Genomic DNA, 11,856 nt, shown 5'->3' with positions numbered 1-11,856 from the left:
AGGGGGTGGACCTTGGGAGGGACACCAGTGATGTGGTACAAGTTTCATGCGGTGTGCGGCCAGCTTTTCTTCTGTTTGTGTGGGCTCATATTACATAGTTACATAGTATTTGAGGTTGAATAAAGACATTAGTCCATCAAGTCCAACCTATTAGGATCTCATTCTAGGAGTACATATATTGTGTGTCAAACCCGTTTCCCTCCCGAGTGTATACTGAGGAGAAAAATATATTGATAAAAGATATTGGCGCGAGAATGTGCTCCCAGTGGTAAGCACCCAGTTCATTCCTTTGCTTAGCTGTGGAGAATTAGTGCTGCTTTTGTGTGTTCTCAGTGATTGTCCTTGACACACTGATTACTGGAACCTCCTCAACAGTAATAGGCAGAAGCAATCAAAACATTTGGCTTAGGAGAACCAGTGAAGCCTAGAAAAATGTAAACAGAGCTCAGATTGTTTACAACCTTGCAGCAAAGCATACTAGATTGAAATAGGAACACTGTAGCATAGGCAGGGTCCCTACCAACATATTGGATGAGCTCCTTAGGTGTTTGACCCCCTTCTAACGTGTTCAAATTGTCTCCAATGGAAAGATCTCCCACTAAAACTACCATGGCCATGAAGCATGAACCGTTTTGCACCACATACTGTAGCAGTCTCACCTTGTGTAATGATCAGCCTTGAGCTTTGACACCTGTGGTCATTGCTCACCATCACAGTTCAGGTAACACTATAGTTCACAACTGTCCCTATTAGGGGTGCTTAAATAGTCTTCTAGGCTTTCAGTCTGTGCTTGATTAACAAGTTCTGCTTGACTTCTATCTGTCTGCATTGCTCAGAATTAATCTTGTTTTGGACTGTTTTGGTACAATGTTGCACCCATTCTGACTTTCTGCTTTCATTCTGTTGTCTACTTACACTACCTAACTATGACATTTGCCCCTGCTCATTGTATTGATTAAGTTTCCTCAACTGTCACCCCTGTCCTCTGTACTCTGGACACTGGGCCTTGTATCATTTTACATATGTTGCAAGGAAAATCCCAGCAAAGGGCATATATTTATGTCCTGAATGTGACAATAAGGAGGTTTGAGCATAGTATTATTAAGTATGAAATTCTCTTTTCTCTCATCTTAGAACAAATTAAGCCCTCAATTAAGTTCAAATGACCTCAGGTTGCCCATTTGGTTTAGCTATCTTCAAATTCCAGCAACGATATCTGTCAATCTGGGCTGGCAATGTTTATAGTCCTTAGTGAAGCGCTAAAACCCAATTGTATATCTAGAGCTTTCCTTGGGACTGGTTTGGATTAGCTAAATTACTCTTTTACGATTGGTATTATAAATCACTAATACCATGGTAATTGCCTTGCCCAGCTCAGCTAATCCCCTGCAGATCATCAATACATTAGCATTTGAAAGATTTAGGTAAATACAAGAGGATCTGGCAAGGATAATGACCTTGGTAAACTTGCATCTCACTGAGTCATGCAACTGAGTTACATCATCAACCCAATTGTATTACTTGGAATTGGAGAGTGATAATATAAAATAATTGCACAAATATCTGTGTCTTGTCAAGACTATCCATATACACTATACATATCAATTATGGACTGGTATGATGGTCAGAGACCTTATACGCCACAGTAACCCTCCTGGGCCAACCATAATTTATATATACACCAAGTTTGTTCTCCGTAGGAATCTAATTTCATGGTGCAGAATTTAGGGGATGTTGGAGACTATTGTGTGTGAATGTTGAACTATATTCTTAGATATGAATTTGGGAGGATATATATATATATATATGTATATGGTAAGTTTGGTCTCAGTATAAAGCTAATATTTCAGAGAGTACAATAATTTTGGGGTTGTCGGACAGTATTGTGTATGAATGTTCAACTATATTCTTAGATATGAATTTGACAGTTAAGGAGGAGCAGAGGAGGACATTGTAAGGTTTAGTCCTCCTGCTCCCCATCCCCAGCCCTGCCTTATGGGCTGGCTCTGTGACACACTCTTGAGGGCTGACAAAAAGATGCTGCAGAGGCAGCTGTGAAGGGCTCTTGTTTTAACATCAAAAAGAGGGACTCTCGCAACATCAAGAAGCTTGTAACACCAAAGCTCCAAGAAGAGTTCCCCTTTAACATCAGGAAAGAATCTGTGCAAGCCTTGCTTGGAGAAGAGTCATTCAGACCCATCTTTTGTGCATTGAACTGGACTGTCAGAATCTATAAACCCCAGACTTGTTAAGTACTCTCTTTTTATTCTTTTTTACTTTTTACTGTTGTTACATATTTTGTCTCTCTTTATTAACATCTTTGTTTGTATATTTTTCTGCACCATTTCTTTTATTAAAGGACTATCTTAATAAGCATTAAGCTCATCTCTACGCTCTAAATAAGAACTTAAAGTATCCTTGTCTCTATGAAGAGTGCTGATGTATAGTGAAACTTGTCATATTCCTGTCTGAAAAGACAGAGGTATCATAGGCTTTGTTTAAGTTTTTTGAATTGTCACAGTATTAGCTGGTAGCGGTTCATGATTTAAAATGAAAAAACACATGATGGCAGCTAAGGTTTGTGGGTAAAGGGTTAACTGTGCCGTTTTTGCCACGTTTTTTATGCGTTCCGGGCCGTTTTTGGTTAAAAAAAATTATGCGTTTTTATGCGTTCCAGAGCAGGTAAAATAGGGCTTGCTGCAGTTTTTTTACATGCTCTGGAACTGAACGCTGCGGTATGTGAACTAGAGCCTAAAAAACCATTGGAATACATTGGACGCAGTTTTGATCCAGTCTGTAACTGCTCTGCTCCTGGAACGCGCTTGGTGTGAACAAGGCCTAAGGCTGGGAGTGGTATTGCCACATCCTTGTGACGGCTTGCTCGGTTCAGAACTGCCTATAGTTACATGTGATTGATGAACAGTGGGTTCGGACCAGGCGCATCCGTGGCAATTAACACCTTGAATAGCTTTGCAAAGCATGAATCCCTTCAACCGGTTTGTAGCTGGGTTCAGTCTGTGTGTGCTTGGTCCCCTTTTTCTCTATTAAATATGTTGGAAATGCAATACATTCTAATTTTACACTCTTGGTTTTAAAAATGCATCATTAGCGAGTAACTTGTCATAGTAATCTAACAAATTATATTCTTACTCTAACAAATTTGTTGGAAATAAAAACAGTGGAAAGAATTGGCCCATAAGAATCAGAAATTGCTTGCATTAATGGCAGGAGATGGCCAAAGAAACTTTATGCTGAGGAGGACAGGGAGAATGCAAAGGTAAGTAATGGGAATGGAATTCTGATTTAATGCTGGAAATGTTGAAAGAGAGTTCATTTCAGTACAATTAAGATGAACAATGATAATACAGTGATAGAAAAGGATATGCTGGGACTTTTTTCCCGTCTGGTGATGAAGTCCACTCACAATATCTTCTGTTTAAGAGCCTGGTAGACCACTTTAATTCAAACTAAAGTTCATGCATCCACCTTGAATACCCTTGCAGGGGTTGTTCAGCATAACATCCATGCAATGTTTTAGAACCACAAAGCTTTAGCCTCCTGGCTTCCACGTTACACGTTACCACTTCTGATCCACCGGTACTCTTGGAAGTGCGGTCCCACACTTGTACTGGCAGCCCCTCAGGTTTGCGGCTCTCCTAGCCCCACCAGTTGTCTCCAGCCTCCTTGACTGTCTTTGTGTGCCTCCAGGACACACACCTCCTGGCTGCGCTTTAACTTCTGGGGGAGTCCTCCTGACCCCTGAACTTGATCTGTTCCAAGTTCCCAGCAGGAGGTAATTCCCCCAGCCAGCATCCCATACTGGTCACTGCTAAACCCTGGACACAGGACTGGATCTTTCTTTCCTCCTGAATCACCTTAAAACCTCCCAGTTCCTGGATCCCAAGCATAATCCAGACAATCCCTTCCTTACTGACACCTCTCAGTCCATCTGGCTGCAAGTCCTGGGGGATCATAACACGAAATTCTACAGTTGGATTGCCACACAATACTATAATCCATAAACTCTGAACCATTCCTATAATCATATGAGCCATAACATTACCCCAAATCCCTAATATTAACCCTTAAAATGCAACCTAATATTTGACAACCCTTAGCCTAACCCTTGAATTTAAAGAGTATCTAAACCTAAAAACTAAAATGTTGTATATTGCAGCTTATTAGTTAGACATGGTGGCTGCATGCGTTTTCTTTTTTTCAGGCTTATTTCTTTTTTTCACATACCAGCAGCACACGCTCTGTCTTAGGATGACAACCCTTAAATACTGTACTATATCTGTGAAGGAGCTATGTCATCACTCTAAGCTTCTTGCTTTAGATGTGGACTACAGAACATCTTCCCATATCCTTTGTTGGCGTTTGCATGCAATTAAAGGAAAGGGAAAGGATTATAACCTTTATCAGGATTTTATTGGTACCCATCACCCAATGAGGTAGATTTTTCCACACTTTCTGACCAAGTCAGCGGTGTCAGATGGAGCAGGAACTGATGGTGAAATTTCTTCAACAGGCACACAAACAGGCTCCAGGATCCCCTTCCCGCTTAAGGATAATAAATACTGAAAGTGAAAACCTAAGTTTTGGAAAATTAAAAGGCATTCACCTCCACCACATGTAATTGTAATGTACCACAATCCCGCCTTTGAATTCACCAATATAAAAGATGATTAATCTATGCTCAGAAGCTGAGACTGGCAATGGGGTACTTCCTGGAATGGCTGACTGTATGGGGGCACTGATCCAATCGACTACACAGATGCATTCTTCCCTCTATAAACAAACAGGATCTGACTTGAGAGTCCAACATCTGTACTAGTCCGACAGCAATACCATACATAAAATGACTACACCACCAGGCATGGCAAGGTTTGATCATATACCAGCATGGGCTAACTTGCAGGTTTAATAGAACTCCGGGGAGTTCCATTTTGTGCCATTTAGACTGGATGCTCATATTTTGCCTAGAGTAATGCACATAAACAGATTCACCTCAAACGTCTCTCTAGCATTATTTAACTACAATGCTGGAGGGCATGATAATGTAGGATCAGAGGCACAAAGGGCCAGAGATGCACATATGGGGTCCTGTAAATTATAAGTCGCTAACAAAATATGCTTTGAAATGACTCTTTTGCTGAGTAAAAATAAAAAATGTAAAACCAGGACCTGCAAAACAAAAGGTTTTGTACTCACTTCTTTCATTATCTGTTCTTCTGATCTTTGCCCTATTCAAGAGCTACAGCTGCCTGAAGAATCTTCTCATTCTACGCTTCAAGGGGAGCTGGATGTTATCTTCCCCTGCCGCATGATGTGCATCTTTCTGCTGACCTATAGGTCACTACTGTGTCCTGTGGTGACTTAGGAGCTAGTGGAAGGTACCACTGAGCAATGCAGGTACCAGGTATCTGCCACACCCAAAAATGTGTCTAATATGAAGAGGTCATTGTTTAGCAAGACAGCAAAGATAGAGAAAACGGGTGGCAGGATAGATTGGTATACAGCCTCTGCTTTTGAAGGCCTTGGCATTTGGAATCTATTTAACTGAACAATTGGGTTGCTTTAAAAATTTGCGATACAACTATGTGTTTGTAGCTATTGTATTTGCTGTAACATTATAGTAATTATTCGTAAAGGCTTTTGTAGTTACAATTGTAAAATAGTGATGAATTAGAATAGATGGCAATTGATAAGTACTCTCTCTGGCAGAAGCAGGAAACAGCTGTTCCCAGGTCCATCCTCTGGCATTCCCACTGACAACGTGTTTAAAAATTCAAAGGGAAAATTTGCAGAGACACAGCACTAAAATAAAAATGAATCATGTCATATTGCTGTTACCTTCACATGGTGCTGTCACACTCCACTTCTTATCTCCTTGACAACGGCTGAGAGCCACCTCCTGTCCATTGGCCATTTTGAATCCTGGATGACAGCCTACTGTCATGTGGTCACCAAAGTTTTTTGTTTTCTGATTCAGAGTTGTGTTAGCATTCTCGATGTTCACAGGCCATAGGCAGCTGTTTCGGGCTTTAAAATAAACACATCCACATAACACTGCCTTAATTGTTTCCTGAAGAACCATAATCTATGTATAACTCCACAGCCCAACCTATTTCAAATTGTAAAATGTAACAAAAGGTAATAAATATTGTTATATTATTTTGGTAAATAAAACCTGCCCTGGAATTGTTAAAAATAGAATTCAAAGCAATACTAATCCACATTGTTCATGCCATAATTTTAATAGGGTTTATTAACCGGCAAAGTGCAAAATAATGTGTGCAAAGTGAAGTAATCGGAAGAAACCAATCAGAATTAACCACTTAAACAGAGTGCAATAAAATTAATAAGATAGGTTGTTGCATTTGATTGGGGTGCTGCATCTGAGCAAAAAAGGCTCCGGTTATTACAACTCAATATAAACACGCAATCCAACACACAGATACTGTATGTGTGAAGAGTTGTCTGGTATTCTACAAATACCTTTTTATTCTGGTCACAATGGATAACTTTCTAATAATCTCAACCCCTTTCAAGTCATTTTTAATTGCAAAAATACCAAAAAAAGCAAACTACAGTTTTTGTCAATGACATTAAATGATCTAAAATGTTAGTGGTAGGTTAATCTGTGCAAATGTTTTTACAATTAAAAGATGAATAAGAGTGTTTAATACTGTTTAAAAAGAACATGTGTGTGGCCTGCATTAGTTTATGTCTGCTATGACAGCCGAGGGTGGTTACCATTTAGCTACCCTGCTCATATACTGTACATATTATATATATCTATATATACCTATATATAGATATAGATATATATATCTTAAACAATTTGTCAGGCCGAAAATTAAACCAAAAATTACTTTTTTCCAACCTTTTTAAAATGTTTTATCATTTAAAAAAAAATATTTTATTTACATTTTTTTCTTACTTTACTGTTAGGGGTTTTGGGAAAATATCAGGGGTCTAACTGGAGATAGTAAATATTTACTATCAACCCAGTCATGAATGGACAGGAAGCCTCTATACTGAGCTGCTTCCTGTTCATTCATAAAGTGAGCAGATAGTAAATATTTACTATGTCCCCATTCATAAATGAACAGGGAGGGATATATAGCACTTGCTGTTCATTCATAACTGGGGACATAGCAAGCTTACTATGTCCTCAGTTATTTACACACACAACACTCAGCGATGAGTACTCTGCTCTCCATCCTAACTGCTCCACCTATCAGAGGAGCCGAGCTCTTTTCCCACACCACCCCACTTGGCATCCAGACAGCTCTTTCCTCCCTGCACCACCCTACTCGGCATCCTGACAGGTCTCTCCTCCCCGCACAATCCCACTCTGCTTCCTGACAGCTTCTTCTCCCCACTGTCCCCTCCGATCCCCACTGTTGCTGCCAACACAGGCAGGGGAGAGCAGTGGGGATTGGAGGGGATGCAGACTGGCTCCCAGGGGGGAGGAGGGAAGCTAGGGATGCATCGGCATTTTGCCCATAGTACAATTTCCGGGCAAAATGTTTCAGTGGTGGTCCTGCAGGTGGTCATTCCAGCCCCTATTTTAATCAGGCCCTGCATCTACTTCATTTATTTTATTAAATAAGTCCAGCAACATTAGCAGTATCAGAAAGATTGCAGTAAAATGTAAGCACATTTATTTCAATCTGTACTCCTGATTTCTGTGCAGTATAAACTCATTTGAGGACACTGTGCACCTTTAATAAGTCAGATGTGAATGATGATATGAGATGAGGCTGCACCATCTGGTCACCTTCCCTTTAGTGATAAAAGTAATCTAAGAGACAGAGCGTCTGGATTACCACAATGCCCTTCTCTGTAACATGTGTGCCACGAAGTCAAACTAATGTTTCTCTGTGATAAACATACCGCCGCACTGTGATTTTACAGTGCATTTCCCATGGCACATTAAATGCTTTTTTTCAGTTATTGATATTTTATTCATGTGTTTCTAGATGATGTGATGTGATATTTCGTATTCTGCAGCTGGGCTGTATTAATATAATTATGATGTATGGACATTCGACAGTAGGGTGAGTGGTTTTCAGTAATGAACTAGCTTAAGTGACCCAGTCACTGCCTGGTGTAGGGCAGATTTATAATGATGTAAATGGAAGTAATATAGAATGTCATTTTGCCATGTTGAAATGATGTAGACTGAAGTCAAGGGGTCAATATGTTTGTTATTGTGATGGTGAAGTGAAAATAATATCCAATAGATTTTTCTGAAAAAAAATAAAAATCTCTGAAGTTATTAAAGAGAATTTATAGTCTAGGTAAAGGTTATTAGATACAATGGGGTTGCTAAAGGCTAATAGGCTGTTCCCTTAGCTTAGTAAATGAGGTAAAGCTCTGCTGACTTTCATTATCCAATCATGTGTAAGCAAAAATCATGTTTTGTTTTTATTTCCTTGCTCGTGACTGGGTATTCTTTGCAAAATGAATTTTTACTACATTCACTTGTCTAAGGATAATTCCCTTGCAAAGTGAAAATCCCTTTGCAAAGTGAACAGCCTATTTGCTTTTTGTAAATCAACCCCCAGTATTTATATAAAGGTTAACATTAGTACATAATTTTAAAGGAAGTGTTAATATATTGAAAACCTTATTTCCACTTAGGTTTAAAATGTAGAAGGTAAGGACCATATTTTCTAATACAAATGAGCAAACTGCTTTGTACAAGTCTAAACTAGACATGGTTTGTGCCCAATCCATAAATGCGGGCTTACATATATTTTTGGTGAAACTGTCCAAACCATTTGTGCCATTGTTAGTCCTTGGTTACCTTTGATGGTGCCCTCTATACCAAATCAAGTCAGAGTGACTTTGACGGACCCACCACTGTCATTACTGTCTGCTGCAGGCTATACACTGAGTGGCCAGATTATTATGACCACCTGACGTTTGTAGGCAAATTAGCTATAATTAGCTATAATTTTGCGCTGAAGTTGCTAGAGGGCCAGACCATTATAAATAGGGAAGCAGGTTGTTTACCACAACAGCAGAAGTGATTTGTTTCTGAAGATATGGGTAAACAACGCGATTTAACAGCCTTTGAACGTGGGATGATTGTTGGCGCTTGGAGCCATGGAGCGAGTATCAGCAAAACAGCAGAATTTGTTAAATGTTCAAGAGCAGCTGTTGTTAAAGTGTTTAAAGACTGGACTGTCAGCCGAGAATCTGGGTCTGAACGTGCGAATTGTGGCCGTCAGCGACTAGTCAATGTTAGGGCAGAACGGAGAGTGGCAAGACTGGTACAAGACAACAGAAGGGCAACAGTGCAGTGTCAGATTCCTCGCATCACCTTTCAACATCTCGTGGAGTCACGAGGCGGCCCAACGAAGTCATCTTGTGGAGTCATCTCGTGGTCCAACTAAGTACTGATGGGGTGGTCATAATATTCTGGCCACTCAGTATATATTTTTGTAACCTCATGCCCACTTACTGCTGCAGTTGATTAATTAAAAAATAACTAAAGCCAAACCTTTCTTTTGGCTTTAGTCCTCTTTGGGTCATAGGAGTTAATTTACTAATTTATTCCTGTGACCCAAAGTCAGCATGTAGCGTGCTACTGCCCGCTATTTATTGACAGTGCAGAGCCACGCTGCATCTGGGAAAGATCCCAACAATATTTGTTGGGATCCACCCTGCTGCCTGATTGACAGTTTTCTCTGCCTCTCTAGAGCCAGATCCAGCTGTGTCCACCCCATCTCCTGTCTGTCCCTTGCATGAACACTGGACGAACACAGAGGGGAGGGGGAATCCCTGGAGGGAGCAGTGACTGACAGTCTCCTCTCTGTGCAAGAAGAACATGAGCTGATGTTTGTGATCTCTCAGCTCTTAATCTATAGAGCCGACCAGTGACACCGGTAGGGAAAAGTACATTTTACTCTCCCAATATTTCTCCTTTAAGTTTAAAAGCAGGCCATATACTCGGCAACTTTCTGTCCATTTCACCCACTTTTGATCAAGCTGAAATCGAAATCCCAATAAACTGAACACGGAAATTAGTGATTTTGATCAGCAGCAAGGAAATGGTATAAAAATTGCCTAGATTGAACCAAGCAGAAAAATCTAATTGTCTTCAGCTAAACTGTTTTTTTTTTCTTTCTGGTTTTGATCTATTTTTTTATTTAGTAATAAAGCTGTCGATTTGTTCAATCAAATTCAGGTGGTCGATCAAACTTGTGGTAGTTTAGTTTACTTGATTTCAGGCAACCACTTTTGATACTATTTTCGATTCCCAGCCAGTTAAATAAAAAAAGTTTGGCCAAATCACTTGGCCTAGGCTCTTCAGCTGTATGGAGAAATCTGTTCTGAATGACCTGACCAGGACTGCATCCCTGAAAGGTGTACGGATCAGATCCTATCCCAATCCAATAAAACAGAGAATTTTATTTTAAGTGGAGATATCTGGTTTCTGCTTTTGTCATTGAAAATAATGTCATTTCCAGCACACATTCTTTATCCTGATTACCTGATTTATAATATTAAAAATTAAGCAAGTAATTTGCTCAAGGTTCCACAATATATTGTGTGTGGACTTACGTTTGATACAGCTCGTTCCACATTCTCCATCACACAAACATTTTGGTCTATTCTTAGTGCACTCTTGATCTTGTATACATGCTTTCTGGCAGGTCTGACCGATAGGATTACCTTTTCTTGTGGGGCAGACATCTAACAAATCTAAAAAATAAGAAATATAAAAGCATTGCTTTGCATGGGTCTTGTAAACAATTCATTCTGTCCCAATAAACAGGGCAATGAAGAGAGCAATATGAGCATAAATAGTGCAATAAGAACTGAAAAAAACAACAGAGATCATCTATTAACTGTCTGAGTTAGAGTAAAGTTACATTTAACCTCAGCATTTTTGGATCCTGGAGCAAATGACACCATTAAAGGGACTGTATCATGCTTTTTATACAGTTTATTCATTTTTTATTATGCTCAGGAAACAAAGAAAATACAAAAGTATTTCTTGCTAGTCAGGTAAATATGAAAAATAAATATCATCTCATATGTACCCCTGGCATCCACCAGGTGGAACACTCAAGGCTTTTCTTTCCAACATCTTCTAAGTCATGTACCACTATGTTGTGGATAGCGTGTATATTTGATCTTCTGCTATTCAGGTCTATTTCCAACACACAAACAGCTTTCTGCTAGCTCATATGAAGCTGTATAGACTTTTTGTCAGGGCTAATATGTAGTGCTGGGTTTTCCTATTAGAAAGTCTAGTATGCACTACGAACCATGTGTCACATAAGCGCCTGTATTAAATGATTATTTCTCAAATATATATGTAGTGTAAAATGAAATAAAGCATAAGCACATTCAGGATTTTTAATGAGGCACCACAAAAAGCAAAGCTTAAGTGCAACGTGCAGTCAGATCTATGGGGACTGATATAAGATAATTTATTTTGTTATAATTACTGTTACTTAATTTTCCTTTGCACCTAAAACCTGCTAGTAAGGGAGGCTAGCCAAAGACAAAGATCTTACCAAGAACATAATGCAGTGAGACATATTCATGTCATTAACCATATCATTACAAATCATCATAACAAATAATGCAGACAATACTCATGTGGAGTAATTCACAACAGAATTACACAACAGAAATCAGATTTTTAGCTATTTAAAAGTCTGTGGTAAGTCTATGGAGGTAACAAGAGAAAAAAAACTAAGAGGAATAGAAGACCATCAAGATAATTGAGGGGGCAGAAACGAGGAATAGAAGACCATCAAGATAAGTGAGAGGGCGGAAACAAGAAAGAAGATAAAGGGGTTGATTTACTAACCTTATAAACAC

The 11,856-nt window shown here is 39.4% G+C and overlaps 1 protein-coding gene across 1 annotated transcript in view; it reads right to left on the bottom strand.

Moving 5' to 3' along the window:
- The window catches only part of LOC108800932 (beta-2-glycoprotein 1-like), a gene marked incomplete at its 5' end in the record, with an annotated part of 37,109 nt that extends 26,384 nt beyond the window's left edge, over positions 1 to 10,725 (bottom strand). The window contains 2 exons of the mRNA XM_018572916.1: positions 5,857 to 6,045; positions 10,585 to 10,725. Coding sequence (XP_018428418.1) covers positions 5,857 to 6,045; positions 10,585 to 10,725 — 330 coding nt within the window. The remainder of the gene's footprint in view (positions 1 to 5,856; positions 6,046 to 10,584) is intronic.
- Between the last annotated feature and the right edge of the window lie 1,131 nt (positions 10,726 to 11,856).

Source organism: Nanorana parkeri, unplaced genomic scaffold, assembly GCF_000935625.1.
Source record: "Nanorana parkeri isolate BGI_ZX_2015 unplaced genomic scaffold, ASM93562v1 scaffold2169, whole genome shotgun sequence".
In the NCBI taxonomy this organism is placed as follows: Eukaryota; Metazoa; Chordata; class Amphibia; order Anura; family Dicroglossidae; genus Nanorana; species Nanorana parkeri.
The sequence above is the reverse complement of the archived record's forward strand: the minus strand, read 5'-3'. Positions and strand labels throughout refer to the sequence as shown.